Here is a 20633-nt window from a genome sequence, read left to right as displayed (position 1 = left end):
GGAGAGGGGAGGGGAGAGGGAAGGGGAGGGGAGAGGGAAGGGGAGGGGAGAGGGAAGGGGAGTTCAGGGTGAGGATAATATCACAATTTGTAGATATGTACAAGTTTAAAATTGAAAAATGTCCCAGAGTATTTCACAGAAGTGCAACTAAAATAACTCAAAGAAAGAAACATCAGTGAGGAAAATGTCAGGTCAAAGAAGTAGGGAAGAAGAGATAAAGGTTTAGAAAGGGAATTCCAAATCATGAGGCCTCAGCAATTGAAGACACCGGAAACACTAGAAGGGCAAGTAAAGGGCCATCCACAAGTGGTCAGAGAGATGAAATGTTAGGTAGGATGAAGCGGATCAGGAGGGCTAGCCTGTGAAGGGAATTAAGCACAAGTATGAGAATTTTTAATTTGATAAATTTGAGGACAGTGGTAATGTGAAAGTGGGACTTGGTGCAGGAGAAGGTACCAAATGTAAAATGTTTTCTGAGCTTTGGTTACAGAGGGTGGAGAGTGGGAAATGGACCAGAAATTATTGAATTGTTGAGTCTTGGCAATGATAAAAGTATGGAACAAATGAACATAACACTATGTAAATGTAAATTAGTGGGGTGTTCCGGAAAGGACATGGGGTCAGGTGCGATGCAATTACTGAATTAATAGAAGCAAGGGTCCTGATAAATATTTACAGAATCTAACCTCATGTATGCTCATGATGTTGTCATGAGCAAATTACTGATGAGCAAATGAAAGGATCCAAGGCTGAAACCACAGGTGTACTCCAAAAATAACCATATTCAAGGAGGAAGAGAAGTCCTAACTGGAGATGTCCAATGACAAATAGTTCACAATCATGTAATAAAATGAAGGCAGAGCCAGTGAGATGGAAGAGAGAGTGACAGAAGAATGGGGTCATTGACAATTTTAAAGACTGTAGAGAGATTGACGAGCGATAATCAATTATGGTAGCCAGTTATGGGATATTGGCCCACATTCTGCTGGCATCATAACAGTTTCACAGCGCACACTTATTAATGTGTGCATTGTTCAGCAATTTATAATGAGGAAGAGACAGCCTGTGAATTCCTTTTGACGTTTTGTGCCATTCTTATGAAAATGGCTACTCACCCTCAACCATCACGCAAGTTTCCCGAATTGATGCAAATATTAATCAAGTTCATGGTTGAAGGTTTGAGCTGCCACTCAATGCAAACCACTTAACTTTTCTATCCAGGAAAGGAAGAATTTAAACTCTGCAATCTTATTTTTGATGGAGTAAATTGTTTATTACTTTCCCTTACTCCTTTAGTCAAATCTCTCTCTTGCCCAGTCTCTATCCTTTTGTTAAAATACCAAACCTGCCTCAAATCACCCCATGTCCTTCACTGTTTCTTTCTTAATCTTTGCATCACATTGGTGAAAGGGATAGACTGTTGAGTCTGTCAGTCAGAAAATACCTTGCTGCCTGCACACACTTTCAGCTGGTTGGGCAAAGAAAAAAAGTTGATGGTTGAAAGCAAAGTCTAAAACAACATTCCACAAGACAGCTCTCTTCAGTAAAACATTGGCTACGATATGTATATTTTTAAGTTATTAAAATTTCAAGGCACATATTTCTTCACTAAAGCAGACATGTCTTGACAAATATAGCATGGACCTTTGAAGACAAACGTATAAAGGAACAAATGTACGCTTTGAGTTTTTGAGAGAATTGCAATTACATTAACTTAAGTTCACTTTTGACAATTATCCATCTTAATAGACCACTTTTAATAAGCTACTCAATATTCTTGAAAGTTTTAACTTGAACAGCATTACGAACAGGTCAATGCATTCAGATATCCGATAATCATTTTTAAAATGCTGTCTTATTACTCAATAAATGAATTTGACAGAGGTAAGATTTTGAAGGTTAAAGGCAAAAGCCACACATCCTTAAATACAGACTCTTAAATTGGCACACACTTTCTGTAAAGTACTTAAGTAACTGAAACATGAAAATGAAACAAACAAAATCCAAGAATTAATTTCAGTCTGGTAGATGAATTACATGCTCCTCGTATAAACACTCAAGGCAAAATTCACAGGCTAACCCAGAAATAGACATGCAAAATGTGACAAAACAATTTTTAAAATAATCTGCTTTATTCAGTCCTAGTCATAACTCATAACTTACATTGTGTTTTAATCAATATAATTTTTTTGCTCGCTTGCTGGCTCTGATATTTGTTAATGCGTCAGACTTGGCAATATACAACACAATTTTAAAATTTGCACATGACATGAAACTGGTCAACGAAATTGAAATTGACCAAGGCCCATTGCTGCTGCAATGAATCCAGTGGCATACAGGCTTGATGAATTTGCTGTTCCCAATAGCTTCTACCCTGTAGATGGTTTGGCACTTGCAGGGGGTGGGTAAGACATAGCAGAAGTATGCCATTCAGCCCATTGAATCTGCTCTCCCATTCAATAAGATCTTGGCTGATCTGATAATCGTCAACTCCACTTTCTGATCTTTCCCTTTAACCTTTATTCCTTTACCGATTTAAAATCTCACTCAGTCTTTAACAACGCAGCCTTGACAACCCTCTGTGATACAGAATTCCACCGATTTATTTCCCTCAGAGATTATTTGACCCTTATTTTAAGATAAAAACCTCCGTCTGAAGTTGTCCCACAAGGGGAAACCACCTTTCCTCATCTATTCTGTCAGTTCCCTTACAAATCTTCTATGTTTCATTAAGGTCACTCATTTTTCTAAACTCCAAAAAGACCCAACCTCTTCTCAAAGATCTTCCATAAGCCAGAATTAGCGTACTGAACCTGCTCTGGACTGCCTCCAATGGCATTATATTGTTCCTTATATAAAGGACCCAAAACAATTCACAGCATTCTAGTTGTGCTTTGTTTCAGCAAAACCGCCCTACTTTTATATTCTATTCCCTTTGAAATAGAGTCCAACATTCATTTTGCCTTTCCAATTACCCACTGAAGGTGGATGCTAGCTTTTTGTGATTCACACATGAGGACTCCCAAAACTATTCCATAACTTTTTGCAGTCTTTTTCTATTTAAAAAAAAAAGCTTCTCTACTCTTCTTGCTCTACTACATATTTTCCCATAACGTATTTGATGCAATCAGTGCCTTATCAAGGCGCTGGACATTTGGCACAGTGTGCCATTGCTGCCAGCATTCTTCCACCCCCCCCCCCGCAACCTGAGAACAGTTCTTCAATAACGAATCACTTAACTTGGTTCTCTGAGACCTCCATCTGCCAATAGCCAACATCAGCTCAGTGGTGCTACTAAGCATGGGAAGCTGACAGCTCTCACTTGTCAGGACTTCTGCCTATGGGCCTGCGGGCAGCCTCACTACTACCTGACTGGCATGTGGGTCTGCAAGCCTTCATTGGTAAAGACTGGATGACGAGATCCCCTATGACTCAAGATTCCACCCAATGTTTCAGCTTAGAGGCTGGTCAGACCAAGAGTGAAGACTAAGTCTCCTTGCTCAGTTGTGGAGATCGGTAACATACTGTGTGCAGCTTACTCAGCACAAACCATGGATGGAGCTCCAGACTCAATTTTGGTCATCAAACGGCAGGAAATATACACAGGGACTGTGCATTTAACGTTGGCTTGTTTAGTGCTATTTAGCTTCAATGCTGCTGAGATACTGGGATCAGAAATCTTGTTCAGCACTTGTTTTTAATAGTATCTTGAGAACACTACCTGAGCCAACTGGTACTAGTTTAGCATGACTTCTTCCACTCCCAGTGTCCAGCTTTCTTATTTGGAGCTGCCTCCTGTGCTGCACTGCTGACCAAGGTTGGCATCAGGGAGCCAACATCCATCAGATCCTAGGCTGCCCACTGCAAATCACCAACCAGACATGACAGAGTCATCCCTCCTGTCTACCAATCATCACCTAGTTGCTCTCTGCCCTCGCTGGCAAGGTGCTGGCATGGAGATAGCTTGGAGGCCTCTTCTCCTCACCTCAGTGTAGCTGCCGGAAATGTGGAGACGCCACAGCAAAACAACGCAGGGGAGCTGCCAAGGGTCCAAAAGATGTTCTAAGTAGAATGTTACTTATTTAAAACAGGTTTTCAAATTTATTTTATTTCAACAGTTACTTACCAGTGTGGGAATTTAGTGATTTAAAAGTACTGTTTTTCACCTTAGAGACAATGGATATAATATTGGAATTTTTTTCTGCTAAGGTCACAGTGAACCTAACTTCAATTTTAACTGATTGCCATGTTTAAAGTTCTTATAAGTTGCAATTTTCAGGTATGCAACCAGAAGTTTAGTTAAATTCTCCCTAATCTACAGGGTTATGGGGACAGGGCAGCAGGGGTGGGGTCTGGGTGGGGTGCTCTTCAGAGGTGTGGACTCGATGGACCGAATGGCCTCCTTCCGCACTGTAGGGATTCTATGATTAATTTTTGAAGGGGGCATGCTAGAATGAAATTAGGGTTCCAAGAGCTCAAACTTGCCTTGTTTGCCCCTAGAATTGTGGAAGGGAGTTTAGCAAAATGGAGAAAAGTGTGACCAGTCATGTTCCGCAGAGAACAGTGTTGGGACCACTTGTTTGTGATATTTGTAATTGAGCTGAAGGAAGGCAAAGCTGGTCCGATTAGCAAGCTTGCAGATGACACTAGGAGTAGCAGATAGTGAAGGGGACCGTCAGAGAATCTAGCAGAATATAGATAGATTAGAAAGCTGGGTGGAGAAATGGCACATGGAGTTCAATGAAGGCAAATACAAGATGATGCATTTTGGAAGATCCAATTCAAGAGTGAACTATACAGTAAATGGAAAAGCCCTGGGGAAAATTGGTGTCCAGAGAGATCTGGGTGTTCAGGTCCATTGTACCCTGAAAGTGACAACGCAGGTCGATAGAGATCAAGATGGTATACGGCACACATTCTTTCATCGGCAAGGTACTGAGTACGAGTTGGCAGATCATGTTACAGTTGTAAAGGACTTTGGTTCGACCACATTTGGAATACTGCATACAGTGATCGCCACATTACCAAAAGGATGTGGATGCTTCGAAGAGGATGCAGAGGAAGTTGACCAGGATGTTGCCTGGTATGGAAAGACCGAGCTATGAAGAGAGGTTGAGTAGATTAGGATTATTTTCATTAGAAAGACGGAGGTTGGGGATCGGGTGTGGGGGGAGTGATTGAGGTCTATGAAATCATAAGGTGTGGACAGAGTGGATAGCAAGAAACTTTCTCCCTCAGAGTGGGGGGGCTCACTTACTAGGGGCCATGAGTTCAAGGCAAGAGGAGAAAAGTTTAAGGTAGATATGCGTGGAAAGGTATTACACAGAGGGTGGTAGACACTGTACATTCTGGTTGCCACATTACCAAAAAGGATGTGGATGCTTTGGAGTGGGTGCAGAGAAGGTTTACGAGGATGTTGCCTGGTATGGAAGGTGCTAGCTATGAAGAGAGGTTGAATAGGTTAGTAGGTTGGGATTATTTTCACTAGAAAAAAGGAGATTGAAGAGGGGGGAACCTGATTGAGGTCTACAAAATCATGAAGGGTAGAAGACGGGGTAGATAGAGATAAGCTTTTTCCCAGGATGAAGGATTCAATAACGAGAAGTCATGCTTTCAAGGTGAGAGGTGAAAGGTTTAAGGGGGATACACTCGGCAAATACTTTACCCAGAGGGTGGTAGGTGCCTGGAATGCATTGCCAGCAGAGGTAGTAGAGGCAGTCATGGTAGATTATTTAAGATGCGTCTGGACAGATGCATGAGTAGGTGGGGAGCAGAGGGATACGGATACTTAGGAATTGGGCAACAGGTTTAGACAGTGGATTTGGATTGGCTCGGCTCAGGCTTGGAGGGCCGAAGGGCCTGTTCCTGGGCTGTAAATCTTCTTTGTTCTTTGGATGCCTGGAAAGCGTTGTCAGTGGAGGTGGTATAGAACATAGAACATAGAAGAATACAGCGCAGTACAGGCCCTTCGGCCCTCGATGTTGCGCCGATCCAAGCCCACCTAACCTACACTAGCCCACTATCCTCCATATGCCTATCCAATGCCCGCTTAAATGCCCATAATGAGGGAGAGTCCACCACTGCTACTGGCAGGGCATTCCATAAACTCACGACTCGCTGAGTAAAGAACCTACCCCTAACATCTGTCCTATACCTACCACCCCTTAATTTAAAGCTATGCCCCCTTGTAATAGCTGACTCCATACGAGGAAAAAACTCCATAGGTGGACATGGTAGCCTCATTTAAGATGTATCTAGACAAACTGGAAACTGAAAAACGTATCCCTGCCATTTAAACACCAGTGGCAGACAAAGAAAACTAAGAACTACGGCTGATTGGCCTAACATCTCTATTAGAGGAAATACTGAAGTCTGTCAAAAGATGTGATATTTGGATACTTAAACTACCAATGTAATTACACAAAGTGTTACTTATTTCAAGTGTCTTTTGGTGTCTAAATAGTCTAACAGTTGCATTGCATTTTACAAATCATGCTAGTTGCACCTTGGTCTTATAATAATATAATTAGCATTAAAGTAAACCGTAGGGTGGCACGGTGGCTCAGTGATTAGCACTGCTGCTTCACAGCACCAGGGATCCAGGTTCGATTCCTGCCTTGGGTGACTGTCTGTGTGAAGTTTGCACATTCTCCTAGTGTCTGCATAGGTTTCCTCCGGGTGCTCCGGTTTCCTCCCACAATCCAAGAGATATGCAGGTCAGATGAATTGGCCATGCTAAACTGCCCATAGTATTAGGTACATTAGTAAACATAGGGTGGGGGGAAAGGGTCTTGGTGAGTTACTCTTCGGAGGGTCAGTGTGGACTTGTTGGGCCAAAGGGCCTGTTTCCATACTGCAGGGAATCTAATCAGATACATGAATGGGCATGGAGCAGAGAGATACAGATCCTCAGAAAATAGACAACAGGTTTAGGTAGAGGATTTGGATCAGTGCAGGCTTGGAGGGCCGAAGGGCCTGTTCCCGTGCTGTAATTTTCTTTGTTCTAGTGTCGGAAATGCAGTCACTTTTCACACAAGGTCCCACAAATAGCAATGCAATAACAAACAAAATCTGATTTATTGGTGCTGGACATCAAGAGAGACTTCATTTTCTTGTTGTCATGACACTATGCCCAGCTTGAGGGGCAGGTAAGGCTTCCAATAACATCTTATTTAATAATAGCACTTCTGACCAGGGGTCAGGATTGAATCATATGGAATAGAACTTTTGGCCCGCCATGTCTATGTTGGCCAATGAACACCAAACTACACAATGCCATTTAACTGCACTTGGTCCACAGCCTATGTCCTGGCATAGAAAGTATTCATCCAGATGCTCAAGTGTTGCAAGAGTATGTCTCCACCCTCTAAAACAACATATTCCATATTTCTACCACCCTCTGGGTGGTTAAAAAAATCTCCGCACCTTAAACATGTGTTTAAGACCAGAGGTCACATCTGCTATCAAGAAAAGACTCTCATAATCCAGTCTGTCTATGCCTCTCTCAATTTTGTATATCTCAAATTAGATCCTGCCTCAGCCCCCTCTGCTCCAAGGTACACAAACCCCAACCTCTCCGGTCTCTCCTCAGAACATGGCACAGTGGCTCAGTGGTGAGCAATGCAGTCTCACAGCACCAGGATCCCAGTTCGATTCCAGCCTCGGGTGACTGTCCGTGTGGAGTTTGCACATTCTCCCAGTGTCTGCGCAGATTTCCTCTGGGTGCTCTGGTTTCCTCTCTCAGTCCAAAGATGTGCAAGTCAGGTGAATTGGCCATGCTAAATTGCCCATAGTATTAGGTGCATTAGTCAGAGGAAAACGGGTCTGGGTGGGTTACTCTTCAGAGGTCGGCGTAGACTGGTTGTGCTGAAGGGCCTGTTTCCACAATGTAGGGAATATAATCGTACAGACTTTTCATCACAGGCAACAACCCTCTCCACATTTCCAGTGTAGTCATATCCTTCTGAAATTGTGGTGAACAGAACTTTCGCAGTATTCCACCCGTGACGTAACCAATGTTTTACAAAGTTGTAACTGGACTTGTGTAACAATACTATGGCTTTTAAGAGGTGTATCTTGTCCTTTTTTTAAAATGAAGAAAAGTTGGGACAAAACCAATAAAAGAAGCAATATGAAAGAGCTTGGGTATTTCAAAACAAATTGTAACAGTCGAAGCAGCCTGAGTGGGTAGGGTCACACTCCCACAGAATCAGGATTTTTAGTTTTAGCTTTCTACAGTTGCTGGGGTCTTTAAGCTGGATGGGGAAACTCTTATTCTGTTCTCAGTTACAGCTAAAAGCTGGGGTTCTCAACCAGCTGCTAGAATTGCACCTGAGACAATTTTACTCAATTTGCCTTTGTCAAATGTATTTGTGGGATGTTACTATATTGGAACAATTAAATAATAGTTGTTAATGTATATTATTTTGTTTAGCATTTCGATAGAGTTACAGTCAAGTGAATTGTTTTTATTTTGTCTTTATTTTAACTAATGTCCTTCCAATCGAAAAGGTGTTGTGAACAAAGTTTGGGAGAAGATTTGTAGCTCGGGTGCTCGTTGTTGTGGTTCTGTTCGCCGAGCTAGGAATTTGTGTTGCAGACGTTTCGTCTCCTGTCTAGGTGACATCCTCAGTGCTTGGGAGCCTCCTGTGAAGTGCTTCTGTGATGTTTCCTCCAGCATTTATATCTTATGTGACGCTTAGGCGGTTGGCACAGGATTCCCATTTCCTGGCTTGTCTTAGCGACTCTCGCCCGTAGGTGTTCAAAGTTTGTGAGAAGATTTGTAGCTCGGGTGTTCGTTGTTGTGGCTCTGTTCGCCGGAGGAAAGATCACAGAAGCACTTCACAGAGGCTCTCAAGCACTGAGGATGTCACCTAGACAGGGGACGAAACGTCTGCAACACAAATTCCCAGCTCGGCGAACAGAACCACAACAAGTGTTGTGAAACTTGAAAGGGTTCAGAAAAGATTTACAAGGATGTTGCCAGGGTTGGAGGATTTGAGCTATAGGGAGAGGCTGAACAGGCTGGGACTGTTTTCGCTGGAGCATCAGAGACGGAGTGACCTTATAGAGGTTTTTTAAAATTATGAAGGGCATGGATAGGGTAAATAGGCAAAGTCTTTTCCCTGGGGTCAGGGAGTCCAGAACTAGAGGGCATAGGTTTAGGGTGAGAGGGGAAAGATATAAAAGGGACCTAAGGGGCAACTTTTTCACGCAGAGGGTGTACGTGTATGGAATGAGCTGCCAGAGGATGTGGTGGAGGCCGGTACAATTGCAACATTTAAAAGGCATTTGGATGGGTATATGAATATAAAGGGTTTGGAGGGATATGGGCAGGGTGCTGGCAGGTGGGACTAGATTGGGTTGGGATATCGGTTGGATCGAAGAGATGTACAGCATGCAAACAGACCCTATGACTCTAATGTAACTAATGTAAACCTTAAGTGTGTTTTGGTTGAAGTCAAGTGGTTTGCCTGAATCACATGTGGAATGTAATGCCTTACACATACCTTTAACAGAAGAATGAATTTGGGTCCAGGCTATCATCTTAATATATTTTGAGGGTGTTTGGTCTGCTCTATAATAGTTGCTTCTATATTCTATGCCCTGGCTGATGAAGGCAAGCATCCTGCATACTTCATCACCCTGTCCAACTGTGCTGATACCTCAGGGATCTATGGACTTGTACACCAAGGGCCCTATCTACTTCAGTGCTCCTTAGGAATCCACCATTCATTGTGTATATCTTTCCCTTATTAGACCTCCCAAAATATGTTACCTCACGCTTATAAAGATTAAATTCCATCTGCCATTGGCCTGCCAAAATTTACCAACTGTTCAATATCAGACTGTAGCCAGAGACCATCCTCCTTATTAGCGACACCAAATCTTTGTCATCTGCAAACTTAGTAATTATATATTCAGATCAAAGTCATTAATAGCAAGGCTCCCAGCTCTGATCTCTGTAGTACACTGCTGGTCACAGGCTTCCAAATACAAAAACAAACTTCCACCCTCATTCTTCACCTCCTAGTTGCAAACCAATTTAGGATCCAGTTTGCCATGGATCCTATGGGCTCTTACATTTTGAATCAAATTTGCATGTGGGACCTTGTCATGGCTTTACTAAAGTCCATGTAAACCACATCAGCGACTTTATCTATATATTTATGTACCTTTTCAAAAGGTGCCTAACAAATCCATGCTGACTATCCCTGATCAATCACTGCTTTTCCAAATATTGATTAAACCTGTCCCTCAGAATATTTTCCCAAAACTTTCTGTACCACTAATGACAAACTGACTGATCTGTAATTATGTGGCCTATCCCTGCTGCCCTTCTTTAATAAAGGAACTACATTACTATCCTCCAGTCAACTAACACTTAGCCTATGGCCAGTGAGCTATTAAATATCACTGGGTTGTCTGTTTGTTTGCTGAGCTGGTGAGTTTGTGTTCAGACATTTCATCACCATGCTAGGTAACATCAGTGAGCTTCCGGTGAACCGTTGGTAATCTGTCCTACTTACTATTTACGTGCCTTGGTTTGTTGCGGTAGGTGGTATCATTTCTGATTCTGTTTGAGAGGCTGGTAAATGGGGTCCAAATCTATGTTTGTTAATGGAGTTCCGGTCTCTAGGATTTCCCACCGGTCTCTTTCTTTGGCCTGTCCCAGAATGGATTATTGTCCCAGTTGAACTGATGTCCCTCTTTGACTGGACTGATTTCCCTCTTCATCTGTGTGTATGGATAGTGATAATTGGTCACGTCTTTTGGTGGCTAGTTGGTGTTTATGTAACCTGGTGGCTAGTTTCCTGTTGGTTTGTCTAATATAATGTTTGTTGCAGTCCTTGCAGGGTATTTTGTACACACAGCAACCACATGCTTAAAAAATGAAATTTTAAATCAGGCAGTTACTGCTTTGTTAGTTTATGCCTAATCTTCACTTCCCTTGCAGTGCCCTTCTGCAAAACCCACTCCCATTCAAGTGCCCTTCTGTCCATCATCCCACAAACCACCCTTCTACACACCCCCACTCCCATCTTCCCGGTCCATTCCTCTTACAGCATCCTTCCTCTTCAACCTCCCGCTCCTTTGCGATGCACTTCTTCGCCCTCTTGGACTCTACCCACCGGATTGGGACACAAATTCACAACTTCAGATGGGAGAATACTTCCATGGGCCACAACTGAATTAGAATGGAGTCATGGTACAAATCTGACACAATCTAATGGTATGATTAAACAGGCACAAAGGGATGAATGGCTTACTTCTGGTCCTATGATACATTCATTTTCTCATTCTCAGTAGCAAGGATTGTCATTGTGCAAGTCACACCAAGTTGCATTTCACAGATGATTTTATAACAATTCCCTTCATTTAATGGATCATTAATTCACATTATATGAAAAGGAGTAGAATTTGTAAATTTAACAAAAACTAATTCTGAGTTTAAAAAATTCTCAGACGTACAGGCACACTCTACCTGCAAGATATTAAATGCCTCATGTTTGTATTTTTCCAATGCATTTGTCTAAAATGTCAGATATAACGATTTTCACGAGTTCGGATAATAAAAATTCCATTACAGAAGGAAAATGCATGACAATCCAGTCACGAGCTACCCAGATTCTTCTGTGACAGACAGACAAAGTAACCGTCACAGAAAAGGCTTAATAACAGAAACAAATAATGAAGTTAAAACCATATCCGATCAAATATTCCCGAATCTGAGATTCATCCTAGTAATAGAGATGGAACCTAGATAAATGCATTTTTATGGCACAAAGCAGGAGATTGAGAATTTCTTTAGCTCAATGCATAATTCATAGGCTCTGCCTGCAAACTGTGTAAAATGAAAATTTCACACCACAGCACGAGCAATGGAGCTGCTGAGAAGGTAAATGAAATCGTATTTTACTGTGCAAATTTTATTTCTTACTCTGCCCACATTTATACACAATCATTGACAAACCAAATGCATTGACAGATCTCCCACTGATATCATTTTGTTCACACTTAAAAACAAATCGGGCAGAAAGATATAGACAATTTGTTTCTTTATATTTAAAAAGTGGATCAGTTATTTTTTCAACTCAGTGTCTACATTAGATTCATCCAAGAAGCCAACTTGCTTTTTTTCCTCTGATGATCAGACAATCTTTATCACTATCATGGTTTGTTAAATTATGCATTTGATTGTATGTCACTGACAATTTCCTCTTTTCTTCATATGACACATAGTACACCATAGCAACATGCTCAAATTTTAAAATCCCTACAAGATTTTTATATTTTGAGTAACAGTGCATTACCATCCACGATACTTAAAAACATTCAACACAAACATCAAACTTATAAGCACGCCATTAAAACAGAGATGACTGTCATTTACAAAACCGAAAAGAAATTGTCATAATCAAATATCCACTCATTAATTTTTGGGATTTCTGAATATTCCCTTGTTATTTTGAAGTATTATATTTGCTCGCACAGGACTTTTAACTAATTCCCTGACTGAATTGATAAAATGTCACCAGCATCATTCAAAAATTGTTTCTTTACATAGCAGTCTAAAACTTTAACAGCAGCGCACAGCTGAAATTGCTTTGGACTAACATTTAACCTGCAAATGTAAATTAGATGTGAAGGCCTAAACTAAATCTGAAGCATCCAGAGTAAGCCTACCTGCTTCAAAGTTGGTAATACATCAGATTGGGCATCAATTGGAGATGGAGTCAATATTTAGAAAGGAACTACAATGTCATTATGAAGCAAATTTGGTCTTTGTGGATACTACAGTGGTGATGAAATTCAGCCATAGCTACACGTATATGATTGACAAACTGAAACTTATACTGGATCAACATCAATGACAATATTCAAAAAAGGTTTAGAATTAGAATTTTTTTTAAGAACCCATACAGTGTAGAAACTGTCCCTTCAGCCCAACAAGTCCATACCGAAGAGTAACCCACCCAAGCCCATTACCCTACCTTATATTTACCCCTGACTAATGCATCTAACCTACACATCCCTGAACAATATGGGCAATTTAGCATGGCCAATTCACCTAACCCACACAGCTTTGGGCTGTGGGAGGAAACCCACGCAGACAAGGGGAAAATGTGCAAACTCCACACAGAGTCACCAGATGCTGGAGTCAAACCTGGGTCCCTGGCGCTGTGGGACAGCAGTGCTAACCACTGAGCCACTGTGCCGCCCCACGGTTTACTTTAATCTAATGCTAATTATAATACTACAACCAAGGTGCAACTAGCATGATTTGTAAATTGCAATGCAACTGTTAGACAATTTAGGCACCAAAAGAAACTCGAAATAAATAACTGTAATTACATTGGTAACTTAAGTATCCTAACATCATAGCTTTTTTTTAAAAACAGACTTCAGTATTTCCTCTAATAGAGATGTTAAGCTAACCAGCCGTAATTCTTGGCTTTCTTTTGTCCTCCACTGGTTTTTTAAATAGCAGGGATATATTTTTCAGTTTCCAATCTGCCTCGACCGTTCCGGAGATAAGAGAATTTTGGAAGATAGGAACCAATACACTTGTCTTTTCAATGGCCACCTTCTTTGGTATCCTGGGATGTAGATTATCAGATCCTCGGGATCTATCTTTAATCCCATTAATTTTCCTGGCATCATTTGTGGTCTAGTATTGCTTTCTTTTAATTCTCCTTTGTTTCCCTAACACTTCAGGAAAGTTTTTTTGTTGTCCTCTTCTGTACAGCTTTATTTGATCAGCCACTTCTTTGACATCCATCAATTCTCCCATTTCGCCTACTGGTCTTGCTAACGCATGGCGTTGGGACTAATCTCGAGATTACTGCCTTTGAGGTCCTGCTTTTTACATTTTATTCTTAGTTTTACATATTCTGGTTGTCGGACCCTATTGCACTTTTACCCATATTACTACTATTGTACCAAGAACTCTGGCCTTTCAGAATATCCTGTAGTCAAATCAGTGACAACTTGGGGTCCTGACACCAAGGAAGCAACATACTAGCCTGGTGTCGTATCTGTAATCACAGAAATATCTGTCAATGCACCTTATGATAGAATCCCCTATCTCAATCCCACTGCACACTCAGTCCCCAAAACCACAACCACACCATTCCCCAACCCCACAGGTAAGACACTGCTAGTGTCACTTTCCTCAAGAAACCATCTGCCCCACCAGTATCTAAAATGGAAAGAGGGATAGGCCCTGAGGGCCTTCTGTACTACTGACCTGATGTTTTAACTCCCTATAGTAATCAGATTCCCTTTCTTTCGCAGTGGTGTGACCACCATAAATCAGTGGATTATGCTATATATCCAGTTTTCTAATCAATTGGGATCTTGTCAGAATCAGAAGTGTTCTGGAAGATTATAACTAATCTGTCCACTGTTTTTATCACCTCCTTTTAAGTCCCTCGGAGCCAGCTTACAAGTTCTAGGGGATTTGCTAGATTAGTTTTCCTTGTACTTTTCTCAAGTGATATTACTCAGTTCCAACTTTACATGTGCCCCTGACTTTCTGATATTACTATTGGAATGTTTTTAATGTCATCTCAAAAAGAAAGTTCAAAGCCTCCACCATTTCCTGGTTTCTTCAGTCTGATGTTATTTTAGCTTCTCTCCTCCATTCTACATAATTTTGGAAGCTCAAATTCTGTTTTGCATACTTGTTGCTCAATTACTCTTGCATCCTATTTTCTCTTTCAATCTATTGCCTTTTTTGGTCATTCTTCACTGGTTTCTAAAACTTTCCTACTGGTGCAGCCTCCCACTAATCTTTGCAGCATTCTATGCCGTTGCTTTTAATTTGATGCCATACTTAATTTTCTTCGACAGCCAGGAATGTGGCATGTTTCCCAGTTTTTCTTTCCCAACACAGGTGTAATTGTTGTGTTTTGAAATCCTACTTTAAAAAGTCTGCCACTGCTTCTCTACTGTCTCCTCACCTACTATGCTGCCCATGACAGCCAGGTCTGTCTTCACACTTTTATAACAATCTTTATTTTAAATTAAAGATTTACTGCTGTCAAAACGGATGTGAAAGTCCACCATTGTAGATTTTCTAAATCAACCTGTTTAGACATGACACACCTCTAAAGAAGGCATGAGTCTTGAACCTGACCCTTCTTACCCAGAGGTAACAATATTACCAGACAGATATTGCACCTGACAGTCCTCCAATTCCACTTCAGCTTTCCTAGCTAACATCAGTTCTCAGAGTCACTTGACTTAAAATGTTAACTGATTTCTCTCCACGGATGCTGCCAGACCTGCTGAGCTTTTACTTTTGTTTCTGATTTACAGCATCCACAGTTCTTTCAGTTTTTATTTCCATCAATTCCATCATTGTATAATCTCTGCTGCCAAGAGAATCCTTTACTAGGAGAACATTGATCACATTTCAGTACAAATTACCAGGTTTAAAATGGCACATTATCCAGTTCCAAAATATGTGCCACAAATACATTCTATGGGTGAACATTCTTGCGGTGAACATTTACAATTTAACATACTCAAATCAACAAGAACAGAATCGTCCATTATTATTGCAACACCTTTCTTTCAAGCTATGATTTATTGGTTTATACAGAGAAGACTTATGGAAATGAGAAAAATTTTAAAATAAAGAGGACAAAATGAAACTGATAGTGCAATTGATTGGATTAAATTTATTGAATTTAATTGAGAAATTTTAAATTTAGGTCTTTTTAGGTCAGGTTTTATGATCAAGGAGGATTTGTTTCTGCTCCGATTTGATGAGTTTGAGATATCTCATGCAGGCAGCAGGCTATACCAAATGAGGTGGGTGGTCCTTGAAGGGATGGGCTGTGGGACATAGGGCCTAAATTTAGTAGGCTTATTCTGAAAACCACAAATTCTTTAAATGTTTTAGCTGAGTCAGTCAGAGTCACTCTCACTGGAAATTGCACCTTGGACAATTACTCTCCCAAATTCTTCTAAAAACAAACAACACAGTTTACAAATTTGGATCATATTGTCTAGAAGGCTGTAAATGTTCCTGGTTATAACCAACAAGGAATCATTGTTAACCAAGCACAATGCCTGAATTCCTGCAGCTCCCTTCCTAACAGTATTGTGGCTGTCCCTGCACCCTAAGGACTTCAGGGATTCAAGAAAGCAGCTCACTGCCACTTTCTCTAAGGGAATCAGCAATGGGCAATAAATGCTGCTCTTTCTACATTTCTAGAGATATAAATTAATTTTGTCCAAAAGGAAAGCATTAAACATAGATGTCGCTTTGTGACTTAGTCAAATTTCATCAACATATGCAGCAATCACTTCTATCACATTTTTAAAAATAAGCCATGTCTACTTGAGCAATAAGGTGAAGCTTATTTCAAGTTACCTTTTGTGTCACCGTGTTTTCTGGGTCGGAGTCATTCTCAGATTCAGAATTGTCTTCAGAAGAACTATCCTCTGACTCAGAGGAAGTTGCAGAATTCAGCTTTTTGGATTTAGTTTTGGTCTTGTTATTTTCAGAGTTACTGTATTCACTGAAGATGAAAACATTGTAAAGTTGAAAACAACCAGACAATTTTTGTCTTTTTTTCCCCAACGAGCACAGAACAGATGCTTTTTTTCTTTAAAGGGAAAGATTTAGATTTACTTCAAATGATTCATTTCTGCATCAACATTCTTGGAACATTTGATTATGTGCTACAATTTTAAGCACAAAGCTACAAATTTACCTCATGCTTTGAGTAACTTACTTTTATTTATTTCAACGTGGACAAACAGCAATTCAGTCATAACAGTCGAAAACATTAATCAATAAATTGCAAAGTTTCAAGATTATGATCCGCCCCAAGAGTGTGAAGGATGATAGATTACATGAGTCTACACAGTAACTCCAGTGCCTAAATTTAGGGTTACTATAAGTGAAATTAAAAATTAGAAAACATTTTATGGAATAACGATAATTTAGAAAGCCCTACAACACTTTTGATATTGAGGGCAATGAAAATATTCCTTAAAACATAGGAATTTTAAAGGCTGGTGAGGCAGTATCAACAAATTAGCATTAAACCAGCATTGTAAGAATCAATATCAACTTGAAATATGAACCATTTACTCACTCTCGAGTTGCTGACCAAATGACTCAACACGACTACTTTGCTTATTATTAGATTTCTGGTGCAGATGTATGGAGTTCTTAAATTACAGTTTCATATTACGCCAATTGGTTCACTGTGTACAAAATTCCAACCACAGATTTGATCAGTTGAACGTAACATTCTATTTAAGTTGCATGCAACATTTTCCAAGTAGAATAACTAATAAATGCTTTGGTGTTAACTACAATATTGTCTTTCCATGCCAATGTGTGAATTGAATATTGGATAAATTTCATTGCAGATATTATTGTAATTCTTCCTGAATAGGTTTTCACTGATCCACCTCAAAATCTGTCACCAATCCGAAAGAAGCCTCTGACCAACACACCTCTGCACCAATTTAACATACATGTGGGAACATTAATGCAGACATGGATCATCAATGAAAAGCCAAAGGGTACAAATGCATTCTTACCCGTCTTGTTGATCATCCTTGACTACCAGATTATTAATGCATTTAAATGAGAGCAGATAAAACACTTGGTGCCTACTTGTGTGGGTACACAGACAAGAGAAGCTTTGCCAATTATTGGTGCAGAGGAAAGGAGACAATACATTGAAGTGTGATCAAATATCAGTCAGAAGCTCTCCCTGGTAAATACTGTGAGACAACACAACCCACAATAAAACTCTACCAGATTCCGTTGGGGAAATCTGAAAACACTCAGCTTTTGAACACCAGAAGAAAATATATAATTTTCAAATTTTGGATTCACTAAGGTGGAAAATTGCTACATTTCCTCTGCCCTTTTGAGGATTAATGGATGTTTACCTTACTACAGATAATTTCCAATGCTAATCTAATGAACAGAATTTATTGGAACCAGCTTTTTAACTTTTGCAGAAATGAAAAGCCAGTATTAATTTAAACCAGAGATTTCATTTGTTCCAAACAAGAAAAACAATATAAATCACTTTTAAAATCATTAAATCCTGACTTAAATTAATAAAGTTATAATTAGGGCATTATGCTGTATTTGTTATGAAGTGGCAGGGCGAACTGCCTTAATTACTGTCTATAATAAAAAGAGCAGAGTGCGTGCTATACCCCAATCAGTGCTGTCAGCTACAAAAAAGCCAAGCTGCACACTCATCAACAGCATCAGCAGCAAACTACGCATGAAAGGGCAACCATCTCTGCAATCACCGACAGGCAAGAGTGTAAACTGTCAAATAAGATTCTGGATTTTCAAATTAGTAATATGCACTTTTTATCATGTGAAACAATGACATAATAAAATGTCATCAGTATAATCAGAGAAACAGCAAATTCACACTAATAGAACAAAGATTAAATTATAGCATAAATTTCAATTCTAATTGCAGCAAAACTGTCTTACACTTAAGATGCTGCCTTCTGTTAAGATGAAACCCCATTCATGGTTCAAACACCCAGCCTCACTGTCTTAATCCATACATTACTTTTGTAACCAGGTGTTAGCTCTTAGGCTGATAACTCAAATTTAACAGCACTTCTTTTGTAACTACAAACCAAGCAGGTCGAATAAGGCAAACAGTTTTGCATCTCAAAGATGTGCAGGTTAGGTGAATTGGTCATACTAAATTGCCCGTAGTGTTAGGTAAGGGGTAAATTTAACAGCACTTCTTTTGTAACTACAAACCAAGCAGGTCGAATAAGGCAAACAGTTTTGCATCTCTTTACACCATCTTCTCATGTTTAAGATTCTGAATCATAAAAAAATGAAAATTCTAAATCAAATGTATCTTTATAATCTGGCTTACCATTTGACAGCCATTAATTAACATTAAATGCCTTATTTTCAGGGTGCAATCAGTACTGATTTTTATCAGCACTGCCCCAACATAAAACATGCCACCAAACAAACAGTCATGACAAAAAACACCTCAGGACTTCAAACCAGTTTTAATACAAGTTGTTGAGAAGCTGATCACAAACTGATATTAATGATGGGGTAAGTTTGTACAAGTTATTATAACATTTAGATACAGAGCTTATCTGTTACAGTTTCTAAAGAGGCTACTTGACAGACCTATCGTGACTATGACGCTGGCCACAGAATATACCAATAATGGAGTCCCAAACTAATCATGTCAAACAATCTCTGACTATAGACCTAGATACAAGAAAATAAAACTCTGACAAAGACGGAGTACCAATTCTCTAGATTTCATGAGTAAAAATCCCTTATTTCTGATAAGCATGCTATATAATTCCACGAACATGCCATGTCTCAAATTCCCCTCATACTGCAGCAAGCATGAAAATTTGGGAGAAGATTTGTAGCTCGGGTGCTCGTCGTTGTGGTTCTGTTCGCCGAGCTGGGAATTTGTTGTCCCAGTCGAATTCATGTTGCTTGTCATCTGCGTGTGTTGCTACTAAGGATAGCTGGTCGTGTCGTTTCGTGGCTAGTTGGTGTTCATGGATACGGATCGTTAGCTGTCTTTCTGTTTGTCCGATGTAGTGTTTTGTGCAGTCCTTGCATGGGATTTTGTACACTACATTGGTTTTGCTCATGCTGGGTATTGGGTCCTTCGTTCTGGTGAGAACGAGACGAAGGACCCGATACCCAATATGAGCAAAACCAATGTAGTGTACAAAATCCCATGCAAGGACTGCACAAAACACTACATCGGACAAACAGAAAGACAGCTAACGATCCGTATCCATGAACACCAACTAGCCACGACCAGCTCCCCTTGGTAGCCACACACGCAGATGACAAGCAACATGAATTCGACTGGGACAACACTACATTATAGGGCAAGCCAAACAGAGAACAGCCAGGGAATTTTTAGAGGCATGGCACTCTTCCACAAACTCCATCAACAAACACATCGACCTGGACCCAATATACCGGCCACTACAGCGGACAGCTGGAACTGACATCCGGAAGCGGCAGAAACAGGCCACTATAAATGCCGGAGGAAACATCACAGAAGCGCTTCACAGGAGGCTCCCAAACACTGAGGATGTCACCTAGACAGGGGACGAAACGTTTGCAAGACAAAATTCCCAGCTCGGCGAACAGAACCACAACAGCAAGCATGAAGTTTTAAAATTGCCTTTGATGAAATTAACATCTGCTTCCCCCATTCCTTTCAGAGATTTAGTAGCTCACTGAAATCTTAGCTTAGTTTTGTTTCTACCCAGCTTTAAGCACAGGCCCGTCAACTAACTCTGGAACAATTTTAGGATGTTACATTTACCTTTCTTCATTCTGTTCCTCTTTTTCCGAGTCACTATCACTTGACTCTTCACTTGAACTCGAACTGCTGTCTTCATTCTTGCTGTCACTTTCACTCTCACTACTAGATTCACTACCTGAGATTGAATGGTAAGAGGTTGAATTCATTTTACTTCAAATTTTTGACTAAGTTCACCATTGTGTCAATTAAATGGTTTGGAACCAATCAGAATAAAATTAAAGGTTGTTTTGAAAAAGTTGACTACAATAATAAATTCAATTATTCAGAAGCTACCCAAACAAATGAATA

General features: G+C 40.2%; 1 protein-coding gene across 2 annotated transcripts in view; it reads right to left on the bottom strand.

Annotated features, from left to right (window-relative positions):
• ap3b1a (adaptor related protein complex 3 subunit beta 1a) overlaps positions 1-20633 on the bottom strand; it is a 299213-nt gene that overhangs the window by 90945 nt on the left and 187635 nt on the right. For both annotated transcript variants that reach the window (XM_043707081.1, XM_043707091.1), the window contains 2 exons: positions 20346-20460; positions 16388-16535 (listed from right to left, as the gene is read on the bottom strand). In XM_043707081.1, coding sequence (XP_043563016.1) covers positions 16388-16535; positions 20346-20460 — 263 coding nt within the window. The remainder of the gene's footprint in view (positions 1-16387; positions 16536-20345; positions 20461-20633) is intronic.

The sequence above is a fragment of the Chiloscyllium plagiosum genome, chromosome 2 (genome assembly GCF_004010195.1).
Source record: "Chiloscyllium plagiosum isolate BGI_BamShark_2017 chromosome 2, ASM401019v2, whole genome shotgun sequence".
NCBI lineage: Eukaryota > Metazoa > Chordata > Chondrichthyes > Orectolobiformes > Hemiscylliidae > Chiloscyllium > Chiloscyllium plagiosum.
Note: the sequence above shows the minus strand (reverse complement) of the source record. Positions and strands in the feature narration are given on the sequence as shown.